Here is an 18,698-nt window from a genome sequence, read left to right as displayed (position 1 = left end):
ATATTTCAGAAAAACCCTTAGACAAAACCATTCAATATTTCTTTTGCAGAACTGTTTGAAAGGCAATTTATTCAGAGATTTTTTTTTAATTAAAAGTATTTCCATACCTTTGCTTTTTCCTTTTTGCATACTCCTTTTGCATCCTTCTCTTCTTTTGGGGAATAGCTCTGAGTCTTCTGTCCTGATTGCAACAGTTTGGCTTTCACGTTATATGAATAAGTGGGCAGAGACACATTGTTCACTGTGATAAGCAGCTCTACAATCTAGAGAATGTATTTGAAGCTTCACTTTTTTTGGCAAAAAAAGGAAACAAATGTCTTAGGGAACGGAATTGAAAATACAGTAATCAGTGTGAAAGAAATAATTATTTCTTAACTGTGTGAAAGAGGTGGGCATTTCCAATGGATCGTACTGCCAGAAAAGAAAAAGCAAAATGCCTTATTTTTATTTCAAAATAAAAAGGAAACAAAACTATCTATTTAATTGTTGGTTTTGTCCAGAGCTAGGGATAGGAGTTTTCCATAAGCCATATATTTGCTATATAACATTCTCACAATTAAATGAGATCAACATTTTTTGAACCTATTCAGTTTAGATACAGAAATTTTGTTTTTCAGACCAATGCCTAGGTACAAGAATTTTTGCTGCTGCTTCTCACCCATGTGAAGTTTTTGTTGCAGAATCAGCCCGTAGGCTTATTGTTCAGTTGTCTAATTAGTAGTAAATAGCTTGTCACTGGAGATCTTCTTCTACAGTTTTTTATTTTTATTCAATCTGAAGGGTTCTTTGCAGCATCTTTGTGTAGCAATACTTTGCCATTTTTGGAGGAGAGATGGAGGATGTTGAATTGTTTCAGTTCAGATAATGGATTATATGATAGTTTATTTTCGATGCAGGTTTAATAAGTCAAATTGAATTTTTTCTAAAAAAATCTTCTAATAGCTAATAGTATTTTCAAAACAACGCATTAATGGCAGTGACTAATGTTGTTAGCCCTTCCCCAACTAAAACTAAGTAGAAACAATGTGACAAAGATCACATCATTAGTCTCTGGGAAACCTAAAGAGGTGTGGTGTAAGCTATATATCATCGTCTATGGCTGTGTGTTCGCTTCTGTTATAAAAGCTTGGAAGCAGAGTTTGCACAAGCAGATTTGTATGTGAATGATGTGTGAAAGGTATTGGTAATTTCAAGGAAGAAGTTTCTCATTGATTAAAGGTTTAAATTATTCTTTCAGAATAGAAATATTATTACCTATTTTAATGTTCTTTGTTATATATGATGAATGGAATTTAAAACCTTGAATAACAGAACTATTGTACAATTTATATAAAAATGTATATAGTAATTTAAAGTTTTACTTTTTACTTGCATTAATAATGATTTCCATCCTTTAATAGTTGGCACTCACACTAGTGATGCAAACGTTTTTAATACAATAGACAAGAACTGTTTTTCTTGATGTGCTAGTTAATAATAGAATGGATTAATGAAGAATGTAAGAATGTGATATCCCAATGTTTTATTTTCTTTCATCTTCCATCCTCTGATTAGCTGTCCTTACTTGTAATTTCTTATGTTTTAATGATCATAAATCATAAGCATTTCTTTTATGCTTTTTACAACTCCCATGGAAGCTATTCCAATATATATTTTGAATACAGAACTTTACTTTCTTATGCCAAGTAATAAATAAAGAAACATGGGGAGAATAAAAAGTAGTGACATTTTGCTGTAAGACAATAAATGCTATATGAAGCAGCAAAGATATTTCCTATTTTAAAATATTGCATTTTGTCATTCAAAGTGTAGAGTATATAAAAATAGAAATTTATATAGAGTGTTGATAGAATAATAGGTATGTAAAGGGAAACAAAAATAAGCTTATGAATGGTAACTCTTAAAGGAATTATTTAATGGCTAATATATTTTCTGATTTCTATAGAAAGTAGGACAATAACTTTTGAATACTAACACATCTGCTTATGCATAAATTTTCCAGAAACTATTGTATTTGGATCAGACGGTACAAGAACTAAATAAACAACAGAAGCAAACAGAACAACAACTGGAGCAAAGAAGCACTATTATGCAGGACCAATTAAATGATATACAGGTGAATAATTTAGTGCTTGTATGGCTTTTCTGAAGTACATTTAATTTCAAAGGTTAGGCTGTCATTTCTACGCAGTTGCTTTGGATGTATATGCATACATACAGTGTATGTACTATTTTCTGTCTCTTGCTTGAACTAACTTATCAGGTCCATAGCCTTGAGACAGGGTAAAGTACAAAGCAGAATTGATTTTGGGGTCATTGAGAAGTCCTTTGCTTTCTTCATTTGCTACACTGGCTCAGATTGCTTGAGGGGCTTTTGAAATGCAATGGAGAAAATCAATAAAGGAAGAAAAAGATTCTAGTATGATAGAAGTGCCTGCTGATTGCATGTTTGCTCAGCAGATGGCATCTTTTTGTAAATGATGGCTTATGTCTGCTGTATGAGTTACTAAACTCTGTAATCCACCAAAGGGAATTATTTGAATTTCATTACTGAATACTATGTTTTATAAAAATATGGTTATAAGCATTGTAACAAACAAGCATTTCGTTTTCAAGATTCTGTTCATTTTTATTATCCTTTCATTTTATATTGTATAAACTTAAGTTATTCATTACAGTATCAAAAATGCATCACATAGAGAAAAAAGCTTTCATGTAGCTCAGAATAGCTGGTAGCTTGTATGGAAAAACTACAAGACTTTAACTTCCTATATGTAAGACTGAATCTTAAATTAATGGTTGGGAAATTCATTGATTCTCTCAGGTTTCTAAATTTGGCAGAGAAGACAGAGTTTTTACATCCCTTTCTGTTAATGATTGATTTCTGCCAAACTGTTGGTTTACGAAAAGATCTTAGAACATGTGGAAATGACTGATGAGTCAGCATACAGGTATTCAGTAACTCTACACTGTTTTTCAGGCCATTTCTTTCTTATACTTTTTTTTTAAAGGCTACTTTTACTACTAACTGCATAAATAACTCTATCCCTTAGTTATTTGAGCAATATTTGAGTTAGTGGAGGAGTGTTCTGGATAAGTGGAATAAAACAATGTAGTATATTTTATGAGATTTCTAGAGAACTGATCTAGTAACAATACTTGGATAGCTTAAAGGTTACATTCTTAGAGCCTGATACAGTATCTTGCAGCTCTGTAGACGAACTAGTTGAAGTTTTGTACCTTTATAAAAGGGGCTGTTTTATTTTTGACAATAACACGGCCATATTTCTACCTGTTTGCTCAGACAAAGAGATAAGGTATGTTAGATGAGGTGGGAGTGGATTGACTCAGGAGCAAAGATGCTGTGGCACTGGGAACATGGAATAAAGCTAGGATTAATCAGATTGGAAGTGACAGGAAAAAGCACACATGGTCATAGGAAATCTAGGCTTCTTATGACAGCATAACTTGTTTAAAGCTTGTCCTATGTGTACCTTAAATGACCTTGCAGAGGAAATGGCTATGATTCTACAGTGTTCTTAGTGCAGAAATAACATAGGGAATCCAACATCCAAATGATCAAGCAATTCACCCAGTCTTTCATAGTTTAGCTGTTTTAGGACAAGATGAATCATTTCCTGGAGGGTTCTGCTTCTCACCACTGAATCTGAAGTAACTTAGTTTGGCTTGCTGGCATTTAAATGTCTAAAAATCAAATACCTAGATAAAAGCAGGTGAATTCTACTCTGTAATGCATTCGTAGTCTTGTTCAGCAGCTAAGAAGAATGAAGAATACTGTTCATTAGGTAATGACCCAATGTCAAGGAACTCTTTCAGGCTAGATAGGACATTGGCTGTTATCCACTGCAGCAAGCCATAAGGATATTCAGTCCTACCAATATTTGGATCATGGAATGTAGAATATCTGAGCATTTTTGTTTGTATGCTTTAAAACCTGATTGCAAGGTCTTCTATAATAGGTACCAGATTTCACCGACTCCATGGCTAATGTTCCCTATCCTTGGAAGCCAACCTTCTCAGTTTTTTTTTTAATCTGCCTTCTCATTTATAAAGTCCCGAAACAAATACAAGAAGTCAGAGACAAAATTCTTTCGCACTGGTGGTTTTGTTGTAAAGCAGCTCATATGTGAACCTACCATTCTTTGGGAAAAAATAGGTCATGATTTTTTTCTCTACATATTTATATAATTTGGTCCTGACAATTTGGGCATCTCAGATTTCACTATTTCATAAAGTTTAAGGCCAGGGCAGATCATCTTCTGTGGCATCTTGTATATCACAGGCTATCATATTTCTCCAGGTTCTCCTGGAACTGAGTCTATAGCTAATAAGATTTTTCCTCAGAGGTTTGAGACTCTCCATAGGCAGTTCAATTGCCTAGGGATTTGCATTAATTACCATATCTTCATTTCCTTTTAATGATTCTGTATTCCTGTTGGAAACCTGAATTTTCCATCTAATCCTATACAGAAACATATTACACATTATAAAATTCAGATAGAGGCCTTAAAAGTGTCATGTGCTTGTGGCTCCTTGCACATTGTAATGTTTCTTTGCTCATGTCTGTTACAAAAATATTGATTCTTGGATTTTTCAGCTACCTTTTAGGTATGCCTCTAAGAAGCATTTTTCTTTCTAAAGAAAAAAAAAAGACTATGCATTAGGCTACTGCTTGAGCAATAATGGGGCAGTATCTAAAGAAGAAATTTTTTAAATTATGATCTTTATTTAAATACTCCAACACATTCTTTGTCTGCTGAAATGTGAGGTCTTGAAATTCGGTATTCATATGTGTATGCATATTTAAATTATATATATGAGTGTGTGTGTGTATAAGGGGAATCAAATCCCTCTCAATTTAACCCATTTACGTAGCTGCTTACAGCCCATTAGTATGGATTGCAAGATTTAAATTTTCCTACATGCAACAAGACCACTTTAAAAGTGTTAGCTAGTAATAGACTCCCAGTTGTGTATTACTCTTCTGCTGCTACAGTGCTTTATGTTTACCCCTTTCATTTTGGAGAAGCTGCAGTTTTGTTAACCAAATACTGTTCCTATTGAAAATCGTGTTTACTTGTATCATGAATCTTTACATTTTCTTGGCCCTGTGACTGTCAGCCACTTTTTGAATGGAAAAGACCTTCCAATCTAATATCTCTTCTGTAGAACAGGAACTTTAGTGGAAATAGGTGGGTTTTTTTGATTTAAAGTTTTTCAACAGCTTAATGTCAGCATCTCTTTGAGAAGGAGTGTACTTGTAAGTGAGAAAAGTTTTAAAGATGAGTTCAGAAGTCTTGTACTCTATGCTTTAATCCTCCACTGTCTCTAGTGCAGGACAACTATGTTATGAAAAACTTGACACCTAAGAGAGGAAAATTCCCTCTTTGGCAACTAAATGAATAATACCAGTTTTTCAGAGATAATGAGTAAGCCACATGCTTCCTCGAGCCAGTGGCATCTAAAAATACTGACTATTCCAAAAGCCAAGATTTTCAAATGTCTGCCTGAAACAGTATTAAATTGTGTAAGTATTTTGATGGTCTACTAATAAAAGATGCCAGTTAAATCACTGACTCTGCATACACTGAAATAAATTGGCCCAGACCTGGGTCAAAAGTGAAAACTGTTGTCTTTCACTGTCACTAATAATGTTTTTGCTGTGCAAACTGTTGTTTGAAAACTTTTTTATGTGAGAGCAAAAATAAAAGAAGATATGTGTTTTATGAAGAAGGCATACAAACATACATACATATACACACACAACTGCAAAAATGCAAATGCCATAATAAAATTTATAGATATATAGTAGAAGGTCTGTGCAGCAAATTGGGGAACTATAATTGGGACATTTGAAATTGCGCTCTTAAAGAAATACAATTATTCCAGTTGCACTAAGTGCTTCAACTGCCCCTCTGAAAGCAGTTCTGTTTCTTCGGGTATACAGTTTCATGCATTGTTGCCTATAATCATGTGCTTAAAATACAGTATCTGGAAATCTAACCCTGCCTGCTATACATGCTATATATTTTTTAATTTCCAGGAAAAATATTTGGTTGTTTCCAGTCAAATTGCTGAAAACTCTCACACTACTGAAAATTTAAAAAATGAGCTTAGAGAATTAAATGCATTATGGAACATGAAGGAAATGCAGATGGAAAATATAGAAAAATCTTTCACTGATTTGGGGTAAGAGCTACCTCTTATTATGAATTTTTAAGGGTAGTTTAATGTTATTACTTTTACAGTATTATTTCTAGGAAATATAACGCAATTTTCCTCAATGATTTGAAAGTATTTTTGTTTGATGATTGCTTGCAGTTTTAATGCATCTGTAGAAGTCATTCATGACAAATTGTCTGCCTAGCAAATGGAATTCCAGGCATCAGAATTACTTCTGGAAATCTAATAATATTCATGGTCAGTTGCATCCTTAATTAATGGAGGATTCCTCACATTCTGTGTTTTCTCTGGTTTAAGAAATGTGGACCTACACTTACTGTGACTGATGAGTCCTGAAAATAGTCTCAAAGGGCTCTATCCAACTGAAAATGCAGGCTGCCTTCTAGGCCATGCAAGCCTTGGTGGGCCATATATGCTGATTGCACAGTAGGCTTACTCTTAAAGGATAAAGGTGAACCTGCTGTGCAATGTCAAAGAGAGCTTGTATTGTTGAATTATATAGGATAGGTAAATTGTGAAAAAAAGAACCTTGCATCATTATATTACAGCTCCCCATCTGTGGTCTCAGTCACTTCTGTGTTGTTGGTGTTACAAGATCTCTGAGAGATTATTCTATTAAATTCTTGATTGGGAAAAAAAAAAAAAAAAAGCAGTTCTCTATGTAAATTTTTAAGCCAACTGTATGAGACTGGATGTTCTCTTTTTCAACTCTTGATTCAAACAGAATGATTCAGAGGGACCCAGTGTTCATTTGAGCTTATTGACTTTCAAGAATGGAAGGCATCTTTCCATGTCTCAAAACCACTTCAAAGTCAGTAGTTTCATACTAGTGTAATGCTATATTCAGACTCACAGAAGGAAGGGATAAGATAAATAAAAAGTGGTACTGAAAGATTATTTTCCTCCAACAATTCTCTGTTTCTAAATAGCTGTGAAGTTCAGCTCTCTTTCAAACAGGAATTCTTTAGTGAATTCTCCATCTTCTAGTCCTAAAGTAGACAGTAATGAAAACTTTGTATTTTTCTTGAAAACCTGCTTCTCAGAGATCCCATCTGGTAGAAGGAGCTGTAAAGTTAAAAAAAAAAAAAAAAAAAAAGGGGGGGGGAAGCAAGCTATCCCCACTGATTTTGATAATGTGCATCCAAATGACTAATATATTCTTCTTCCTTTTTGTCATTCTCTGAACAAAGCACATACATCACATTGGAATTTCTCCATCATGAACTCCTGAAAACTATAACAGCGTTCTTATGCCTTCTGGTTGTCAGAGCATTCAGCCTGTCTGTACTTGAGGGGCAGAAGAATTTGGGATTGTTGGTGTTTTTTCATTTTTTCTCATTAGTGAAGATTAGTGTGATAATACTCAGAAGAAAGACAATTTCTTTCAGGCTATTTACCTTCTCCTATAGATGTCACCAATAATCTGACTTATCTAATGGCATTTTATCAGTCTATCTTCAGGAAGTCTGCTCTAGCCAGTTCCTGTTATATTTTGTGTAATACACAGTAGTTCAGTGTTAAATGTACTAATCTGTTTGAATTGATGCTTCTGCTTTTGTTGAAGAGTGCTGATTCCTGCCTGACTTAGTAGAACAACTGTGAATAAAGGACTCCCTGTTTCTACTTTTTCTCTTGGCTGTTATCTCCATTTTTCTGGCATGGTGTCAGGCAAATTCTAGGCTGTTTTGGTGGAGAAACTGAGATACAAGAGTCCCTACTTCTGCTTTCAGTCTTAACTGTTGTCCTTTTCTAATTTCCTTCCTAGTATCTTTCTTTGAAGAATAATACCTTCTTGATTTATTATTGTTTGCCTGTAATTCAATAAAGAAGACTAACTATTAGCTAATATTAGTAAAATAGAAATATTGAGACAATATTGTCAAAATAACAATAACTTAAAATAAATCCTTTTTTTCCACAATAAAATTGGCAATAAAACTGAAGAGGCTACTGCAAAATTCAGGCTAACCTGCTAACCAAGGGAAAATCATGTGCCACAGGAATCCCATGTAGAAACAAATGAAAGTAGCCATGTAGAAATGGAGTTGGAAAAGCTGTTTTTTCACTCTTAGAAGACATAAAGACATGTCTTTGTATCTGGATTTAAGAATTAATGTGAAGTACGTTCACTCCATTCTTTTTATCTCACTGGAGTTTGGTGTTAATTAAATTACAGAGATGATGGGCAAATCCTGTGAATTTAAGGTTTATGTGAGGAGCATACTTTATTGGAGCCCTTACCATTTATACACACCAGTTCCCATATGATAGATTGATGCCCAGCAAGAGGGAAATACAGGCAGGAAGCAAGTTAAGGGGATGTGCTGGAGACAAGGAAGGCTAGAAGGGTGTTCCAGTGAAAAGGAACTTCAGGTAATTTCCCAAGGATCCCTTAAGTCAGCCTCTCTTTAGAGAGGTTTTTGTAGACACTGATTCAGAGGAAGCCTTAGATGCTGTGATTTATTCCCCAAGGGGCATAGTAGTGTTAAATTTGTCTCTTAAGTTTCCTCTTGTGTGTGCACATTATGATATAGTCTTTGTTACACAGTCAAGTCTTAAATTACCTACAAGGCTCTGGTTTAGTCCACCTTGCAGAAAAGCAGTGTTAGAAATACTTTAACCGAAATACAGACCCTGAGAGAACAGAATGTTAGTACAAACTATAAACCTCTGAAAGTTGCTTAATTTTACAGATTTCAAATGTGCACAGTTTAAAGAAACTATACTAGGTATGGACAAGAGACATGAAACAAATGCTATACAAAGGGCATGAATCATCCAGTTCCAATAAATAATAAAATATTGGTTGTCCAATATGTCACTGATGCAGGGCTTATTCTGTATCTCAGAATATTATAATTTAAGCAGATAGGCTGCATGTGGGAGTGAAACAGTCTATCCTCTAGGAAGGTGTTTTCAAAATGGAAGCTATTTTTGAAAATTAGTGAGAGTTACGCATCTCAATAGACTCATTGGATAAGCGGAGTGTCATTAAGTGGTCTAAACATTCATGATAAGCTCTGTCATACAGTTCTTTGTTCTTTTTAAAAGGGTTTCATTATATGAAAGAAGACTTTTATTAAATTATTAATAAACAATATTTAACTCTAAATTAACCTTAGACGTTATTAACGTTAAACATTATTAAACTCTATTTAATTGTTTTATTAATTAAACATCAAAACTATAAGTAAAGACTTAAAAACTGTGTAGCAGAATATCTCAATTAAATAATTGAAATATTTTTCTTTCAAAGGAAAAATTTAAGTGCTGTGATGTTTAAGCAGCAAAATGTTCAGATGGCATTTAATCATCTCCAAGATGAGCTAGCAGAATATGAAAAAAGATTAAAGCAGGAAGAAAAAACATATGGAGAGTTATTACAGAATAGAAAGAAAAATTTGAAAGATTTGGAAGTGAGTATTATCAGACCTGTGTTTTTTTATATAAGAAGTAAACCAACTATGTGGTTAGTTCTGGCTCTTTTTAGATGCATAGTTTTATCAAAAGTTTAAAATACAAAATATCTTCTTGTCAGTAAGCAAAATAATATTGCCATTGAAATAAATCACTCTTTTCCTGTGGTAGGTTTTTGTATTTCTGTGAATAGAAAACTGATTTTAGGAAAATTATAAAATTGTTCGTTTGCTTCTGTGCTTTTAATTTTCTGTTAATGTTTAAGGTTATTGCATGCTTTATCTTCTATGTTTTCTTTAACTTTGATTTGTGTAAACCTTTGGGAAAGAAAAGAAAACTCTCCTGCTAACTTGAAAAGCTTATTCTCATTAATCATCCTTTTCACTAACTGTTCAGTAACAAAATCTCAGAGCATCGATAAATTTCCGTTTTTTTTAATCACTTCATTACAAGAACAGCATTCAACGTGCGCAATCTTAATAGTGCGTCAGTCAAATTTTGGTCACTTAATTGTCTTTCATATTCGTTTTCAGTTCCCATTTCTAATGTAATAACAGGGCTTTTGTGCAATGCTGAAATTACAAACACTTTTGGGAACAGAAAATATATTCACAAAATTTCTGTAAACATATGAATATTCTTAACTCTTTCATGGAGTTGTTTTCAGTTGTGCAAAAAGATGCAAAGTAGATATACAACGATATCAAATCTGAACTCCATGGTTGTGTTAAATTAATTCTGAGGTCAAAAATACTTGCCTGTGTGTGGACTAGCTCATCTTCAGCTTAACTTTAGAAATCACTCTAAGAATAATTCAGTGAGGAACCTTTCTTACCTCCATCTCTAGAACATCAAGACTTATTTTTCCTAAAGTTTCCTGCTTCATGCTGTCTAGTCTCTACTCCCGTCTACCTTGCATACCTGCTGAGTTATGGGTAACAGTATTTCTTTATTAAATTAATGTTAGTACAATTTTTTTGCTGCATGGCAGAAAGCCTGTTTTATTTTTTATTGGAACACGTTTCAGTCTCTGTGATGCCATCTCTCCTTCTAGACCTGCAGCTGAAATGGAGGCACACACTATCACCCTTTGAATGTTTACCATGTTATTACCTAGTTGTTTTAAAGTCATTCTTCATTATCTTTGTGGAAAATGCAGATAAAATCATTTATTCACAGCAACCAGAAAATCCCACTAAATTCATTTGCAAATGTGTAAAAAAAAAATGAGGAAAAAAATACATCTGATGTACTTCTATCAAATCAGAAAGTATCTGAAGGGAGGGTGTCGAGAGGATGGGACCAGACTCTTTTCAGTGGTGCCGAGTGACAGGACGCGAGGCAAAGGGCACAAACTGAAACACAGATGCTTCCATCTGAACATGAGGAAAAACTTTTTCACTGTGAGGGTGACAGAGCACTGGAACAGGCTGCCCCGAGAGGTTGTGGAGCCTCCTTCTCTGGAGATATTCAAAACACGCCTGGATGCAATCCTGTGCAATGTGCTCTAGGTGACCCTGCTTGAGCAGGGGGGTTGGACTAGATGATCTCCAGAGGTCCCTTCCAACCTCAGCGATTCTGTGATTCTGTGAAAGGTCTCTCTTTCTCTCCCTCCCTGCATCCATTTAGTTTACTCTTCTTTTCTGACGGAAAAATATTCATGGTAAGCTATTTATGTCTTTGTTCATATCTACACTTCATGATTAACCTTTTAGAGAGTCCTTTGTGTTAGAATGCCTCCATTAGAAAGCACCTCATTGTGCATTTAGCTTTTATAAGTATAATTTTCCCTTTCAGGTTCTACAGAGAATTTATTTTTTCTTCCCAAATTATTTTTTCTTCCTTTTCCTATCCAAAAGATAGGCTGGACATTCCTTGTAATCAAAATAAGTATTGTTTCATTTCCTCAGGGAAGCAAATTTCTCTTTTTCATTTTGAGGGTCATCTACTATTTTTATCTGGTAACTAGAAATTCTTTACCCCAGCGAGGGGTAAAATTCTCCTCTTCCCTGTGTATTGCAGTAGATTTCATATTCTTCTTCTTCATTGTAACTGCTGCAATAGCAACCATTTTGATAAAACCATTTAAATAGGATAAAAGTGTGTGGCTTATTACTGATTCTTGACTGACACCAAGCAGGTGGTCACTGATCACTATGAGGTGACAGGATTTTGAGTAGTTGTCTCCTCCCAGCTTCTAGAATTTTTTTTTTTTTATAAGTTCATTTTTGGAATATGAATTGTAGTGGCTATAGTAGTGTTTCACTGTGATTCTCTTCCCTGTAAAATTTTAGCTATAGAAAGAATATTATCATGCATCTTCCCTACTTTCCACATACATAAAGAAAGGGGTAAAAATAGGTTTCTTTTGTAGGTCTTCATTTGTCAGAGGATATGGAGTGGGAAGACAGAGTAACATTCTTCAGGACAGCTTAGAGGTGTTGACTGCTTAGTTTACAAAAGAGTAATAAAATTATAAGGAGTCTTTGGAAATATTCATAATGAAAAATGATAAGAGATTTTCTGAAAATGCAAGAGATTGGTGAAAGATATAAGAGACTTTTTAGGTGTTATACTGTTGACTTGTAGAATTCATTGTAACTAGATACCAGTAACTAGTAAGATTTTAAAAACGCGACATGATTAGGAGACTTGCTTAGTATATACAAATCTGCATGCATTATGATTGCACATAAAAATAGATAACTAGGGAGTTAAGAACCTGTTTGTGTTAGAGGTTGAATAGGTTGTGAATTCAATTGCAATAAATGAAAGTATATGCAGATGAAGTTCTGTACTGTCCCAAGTCCCTGTCTATCTGCCCTGATTGACAACAACTGGTCTGGGTATTTTTTTTTCTTTTTTTTAAATCTTATTTGGAAGAAATGCAGCACAACTTCACAATTCTGAGACTAAATTGATTGGTTGTTTGGCCAAATGCTAAGTTACTGTCCCTGCTTTTATAATGACATTTCCACTTTTTTTTACTCTGTTAAACCCAGTAACTTTGAAGTGATTTCTTTTGTTCTATCTTATGCCAAAACATGAATTTTTGATGAAGAAACTCAGCAGTGTATTTGAGGAGTACATATGTGCTTTAGCATCTTATAATAATTACGACTTTAGGTAACCCAACAGCGTTATGGTTCCAAACTGAGTAAGTGATGTTCCACTCCTAATTCAGCTGACGGTAAATTTCTTAATACCAGCTGTTGTCACCTCACAAATTCATAATAATGAGGAAGAGTGCCATTTATTGAAACTGTGACACCTAGTTTTTCAGCAACACCTTCCACACATTACACAGATAAGTGATTTTTGCTAGTATATCTGTTTGCTTAAATGTAGACCAACTATAATCAATAAAAACTTGCCCAGGTTTGGGAACTGTGCTCATTTTGATGCAAGATGAGGGAACAATACTTAAAAATCCAAGCTAAGTCACTTTATACCTTACAAAATCAAAATGAATGATGAATGAATCAGTATAGTATTTTTCTCTCTGCCTTAGTCTTTATGATGATGTTAATACTTGTGTTACTTGTAAAAAGTCTGTTTTCTTCAGACCATCACTCTGCAGCTTCTGACTATAGAAGGTAATTCTCAGCAATGATAAATGGGGAGAGAAGGTTTGCAAGTGTCTGACATAAGCAAAATATGTGCAATCTCTGTTTGGTATTACAGAAAATTGGCAAATGCAATATACCTGACACTGAAAATAATCTCATGCAGCATTTTGTAATGTATGTAGCATGAATACCTTTGAAGAGGAAGACAGATACACATCTGTTTTTACTAGTGAAATGCTATATAGGCATTACAGAGAAGTATGATAGGTTATGTAACGTTAATGTAGAAGAGAAAAACTGTTTTGGGAGAAAGAAGGAGGCTTAAGGAACATTCATGTTTAGCAGATGACTCAAAGACTGCAGTGAGTTCGAGAGCTTCTTCATTGGTCAAACATAAGACATAACATAAAATTTCCATTACTGAATTGGATGAAATGTCCTTCTAGCCCTTTAGTACTTTTTTATTTGATGACGGCTAATAGTGAATGGGTTTGAGAAAAAAATCCGTGATATGTCGTTCTAGCTTTCATAAATCACTTATCTAGAGATTTACAAGGGATGGGCAGAAACTGTGAACTGTATTTTCAAGGGCTTTTCCCCTTGAGTTTGCTGAGGAATTTGGGAAGAAGACTGGATAAATCACGAAGGGAAGGGAAGAAGAGTGAGACTAAAGAGAAACCCAGGAGTGTTACTTTGAGAAAGAAAGAACTGTATTGTGATCAGACTAAAAATTGAGCCATCATTACAGAAAACTGGTGAGATGCTGTAATGTGATGTGGAAGTACTCTGTGGTAGATTAGGAGGCTTTGTCACCCAGCGTCTGGAGATGAAAGCTGGTTTACTGAAGTAGTAATGGAACATACATCTTAGACCAGTTTTTACAGGCTCTGATTCTCTGGGTCTGAATCTGAGTGAAATGGATAGGATATGAGAGATATGCGAGCTAGAGAGACTGATAGATAATGCAATAAGACAGGGCTAAGCCTATTTTTAAGGTGAGAGATGAGTGACTGAAAAATCAGTCCTCACAGCATTAACCCCCACAGTGGGGAAATCAAAAATAGGAAGGTTCTAACTTATGGAGTATAGAGGAGCTTACTGAAGGAGAGGAGTTCAAGACATTCCGATTTAGGGTTCCTAGAAATTCTTGTCAGACATTGCATTGAATGACAACTACTGTCCTGGTAGTTGAAAAAATTAGAATATTTTGTTGCAATTGTCATGAAGTACAAAAACTAAGAGGGGATATTTCCAAAACAGGTTGTGAATATACATGGTAACATTTCATACCTATTCATAACTAAGGTGAAAATAAAACCCAAATCAGCACAACATACATGGTATTGTTTAGTGTGAGAGGAGTGCTGTCAGACACTAGGTGAGTCAGGGCAAGATTTTGACTGAAAATTGAAAGTTATTTGGTAGTTCCTTCTACTTATGGAGAAATACAGATGTAGGTGCCAAGACATAAAGCCAGAGGTGCACAGCTGGCAGTGCAGTTTGGAAGTGAGAATTAACCATCATCATCATTAGCTCATTTTTAAGGTGGGATGGAATGAACTATTAAACCTTATGCAGAAGAGAATGATGCAGGAATAAATGAAAACACTAGTGAGATTGAAAAACCCAGCTTTATATCTCTGAAAAGTCCAACAAAATGTCCTTTTAGTGGTGACCTGTAGATTTTGTGAGGGTGAGTGAAAGCCAGTGAGTGAGAACAAGAAGATGGAAAAACTTTTTGCCAAGAGACAAAGGCTTGAATGGCTTGACAGGAAGAGAGTAGACAGTGACATCTTTGTCGGAACAAGAGATCCCTCTCTTCTGTAGACTAGAAGGGACTGGTAAGTCCATAAAGGAAATTAAACAGTCTCTTATCAAGTCTCAGAAACTGTCCAGGAACTAGGAGAGAAAATTGGTGAGGAAAATAGAGACCGTAGTTGTCCATGTTATGAATGGAAATGGAGTTGGAATGGTCCTGGTATGGGACAATCTGCAGAAGAAACAAGTGGCCTCAGCACAGATCCTGGCAGAAAAAAAATATTTGTGAGGAGACTCTTGCAGTGCACTGAGGGATGGAAGCCGTCTATTCATGACCAGGACTGAATGGGATGAGAAGCTGAAAAATCTGCTTGGTTCTTGCCTCCCTATTATGTAATACTTATGATTTGGCTGGAGAGGTGAGTCACTGATTTTGCAGACCTCCTAGATTTTGTCTTATCACATGAGAAAGTGTTGCCAAGTGATAAGATTGTGACACAGCATGTCATAATCATGTGTCAAATGTGATATATCACAGCCAAATATAAGGTGTGATTTTTGTTTTACTGACATGCATGTTACTAAACGTGGCAAAGTTTACTTGTATTGTACTTGACCAAAGTTATATTTGATTGACATGTTTGATCACTGTGCTATTTGTAACTACTCTCACAACGTTTCGTTACCTAATGTTCTACAGAGAGAGCACAGTTCCCAAACTCTCATATTGACATTTGATTCAGAGCTGATATGTGCGGTATTAAACACACAGAGAAGAATTCTTTGACATAACAATTCATAATGAGTATTGGATCATGTTCAGAGCAATCATGTTGTGCCTTGTTTTTTTTAACCTCAAAAGAAGGCTGCTTGCTTTTTTTTTCTGCTACTAGTATGATTATTGTACTTTCAATTAAAGTAACTAAAAATGATTACTGTGGCCTTTGAGGATTGAGCAAGACATCTTGAATGACCAAAACCAAAATTCTCTTGAAACGTAAAAATTTGTCCTCGTTAGTATTTGCTGTTGGCCACATGATCGTATTTTAGCTTTCTTTTTGCTTTGCAGTGGTAGCAATAGTCATAACTTACTAATTGTATTAGTTAACATTAGTCTTCTGCTAAAAATCCTTAATACCCATTAATGTTTCTAGATTTTCCATTAATTTATTTAACTGTTGCATGATACTGTAAAAGAAGATAATAATAAGTTAATACTTCTTTAGTATTGTACTTTAAATTTGCACCCACTCCAGCATTGTGTTACATCTAAAATTGAACAGGATTTTCTCAGATGTACAACAGTTCATTTGGAAGTTCTTATAATGGAATGACATTTGCTCCTTATCACAAAGCAGAAAGTTTAAAAGTGTGGGAGTATATATTTTTTTTAATTTTGACTTTAAAGTTCATAGATATTAAAATAAGTTTTGAATCAGTTATTCTTAAACAAAAGTGTTTATTCTGAAACTTTCGTGATCAGAATGTTTTGATTTTAACCTAAATGTTTTTCATTTTAAAATGTTTTTTGTTTTAAATCAGCATGTTCCTGTGAGCACTTTGTCTTTTATAAAAAAGCATTTTCTGTCTGTGGAATGATATATCAGAAAATCCATGAACTGGTTCTTACAGCTAGTCATGATGTGTTGTCTCATCAGTTACTGAGAGTATTACTAATGAAATAATCTACAAAATGGCGTATCTCAGAAGGGCTTGTTAGAGAAATATGGTAATATACTGCTGAAGGCTGAACTAAGAAATAGGGGAAAACAAAGTTACATCCAAGGGGCTGTTTATCATGATGGCATTAGATAAAATCCACTGGGTGTCTTTTATCATTTACTATTCATCTATTTAGGTCATCTTTTCTTCTAGGAATTGTTTTTGGTCTTGCTGCACTAATACTTTCAGAGCGGTTTCCATCTTTTATTTTCAAAAAATACTGCTAATCAATAGCAATGTTACTGAAATAAGAGCTTTGTTACAGCATATCCATGTAAACACACAAGTTACATTTTAAGATATATGACAAAAGAGGATTTTTTTAAGCTACAGAGAGCCACTGCTCCCTTTAGGCTATTTTGTATGTGTGCAGGGTAAGAGTAACAAATAGTCTGGCTATAAAATTGCCTTTAATTAGTTGACTCAGTGGCTTCCAACAGTGTGCTACACTGGTATGTGGGACTCCCATGTTACAAGATAGACTTCTGAATCTTACTCCATGCTCCTGGGTAGACTTAACATATTGACTTACATGCTGTCCTGTGGGAAGTGCTGGCAGTATTACCCAAATAACCATCCCACTGATTTTATTGGCTCATAGGGAAGTCATATACCTTCCCTTCTGAGGAATATGCCTAGCTAGAGGTTGGGTGCCATGGCAGTAATAACAATCTGAGTGAGAATCAAAGGGATTTAAAAGAGGACGGTTAATAGAATTTTTAAAGGATAGTTTTCTGATTCTTCAATAAAAAACAAACTATATGCATAATAATTAAAAACAAATTAACCCTCACTGTATATTAAGATAGCAGTATTGCAATAGCCTGAAAATTATATATATAGAGAAATATTAATTATAATTTCACATATCTAAAATACACATTATATATTTCATATCTATAATGTATATATATGTGTGTGTGTGTAAGCACATAAACATGAAGGCTGTTTCTAAGAATGCAAACCAATTTTTATTTGAATTTCTTCACTCATAACCTTGTTTTCACATAATCTAAAATCCAGCACAAGGTTGAAACATACCTATTGAAAAATCCTAATTAAAGTCTGAAAGCATAACTACATGTAATATTAGGGGGATGTGTGTAGGTTTGGGAGCTGGGGGATCCAATGAAAATTTTCAGAATTATGAACAATTGAAAATTGCATACTTGACACACAGGACATTACGTTTTATTAAGACAGAGTTTGCAGTCCTGGAATTCTGTTCACATCTTTTCTTATGTCTTCTTTTTCCCCATAATGGCACAAATTTCAAAATATGGTAGCAGGTACCAGGTGTCTTTGGTTTAAAGTGACTTAAGTGGCTGCGCTGCTTTATGCTGTTAAGATAAAGTAAGCATCTATACTGACTTAAGGACTTAGGAACTTAAGCAAGTTATATTAAGTTGTTAAAATGACTTTTTCATTTACAGTTGAAGTTTCTAAAAAAAATACATAAAATTAAGAATGCAAACACTACCAATTAAAAATATGTTGGACTTTTTTTCTTGTCCTGGAGTCTGAATGTCTCCATTGACAAGATACTGTATCTGTTGTTAAGCATACCACAAAACATGCCAGTCTCCAAAGCGGTGGAAACAATATTAAGATTTTCATATTGAGGTACAGTTCCTTCTTGTATTTTAATTTTAGTGGCGCCTTTGAACTACTGATTATGGTACTTTAGCCTCCATCTGTGTTGAGGGCACAATAACTGGTCCTTTGGAGTATTCTATTTCTCTGTCCAGTGTATTGGACAATTACATATGAGGATTTTACCTCACGAGCTAACATGAATAAGAATCACACTGTACTCTTTGGGGACTCCTGGAGTGTGGATAATCTTTCTCTCTGGGCTCAGTTAATTCTAAGGATTGAATTTTGACTGGTTTGTGATACAATGTGTCAATGCAATGCAAGGAAGCCATAAGATAGCCTTAAATGTTACATGAATGTAGTAATTGACATTAAATGTAAAATTCTTGTTTGATGTATGAAGTCTAAGGTATGTCCTTTTTGAGAGGTAGG

At 34.5% G+C, this 18,698-nt stretch overlaps 1 protein-coding gene across 1 annotated transcript in view; it reads left to right on the top strand.

The window, feature by feature from the left end:
- CCDC178 (coiled-coil domain containing 178) overlaps window positions 1-18,698 on the top strand; it is a 207,627-nt gene that overhangs the window by 66,652 nt on the left and 122,277 nt on the right. The window contains exons 15-17 of the mRNA XM_067292317.1: window positions 2,003-2,116; window positions 6,065-6,210; window positions 9,461-9,620. Coding sequence (XP_067148418.1) covers window positions 2,003-2,116; window positions 6,065-6,210; window positions 9,461-9,620 — 420 coding nt within the window. The remainder of the gene's footprint in view (window positions 1-2,002; window positions 2,117-6,064; window positions 6,211-9,460; window positions 9,621-18,698) is intronic.

This window comes from Apteryx mantelli, chromosome 2 (assembly GCF_036417845.1).
Source record: "Apteryx mantelli isolate bAptMan1 chromosome 2, bAptMan1.hap1, whole genome shotgun sequence".
Lineage (NCBI taxonomy): Eukaryota > Metazoa > Chordata > Aves > Apterygiformes > Apterygidae > Apteryx > Apteryx mantelli.
The sequence above is the reverse complement of the archived record's forward strand: the minus strand, read 5'-3'. Positions and strand labels throughout refer to the sequence as shown.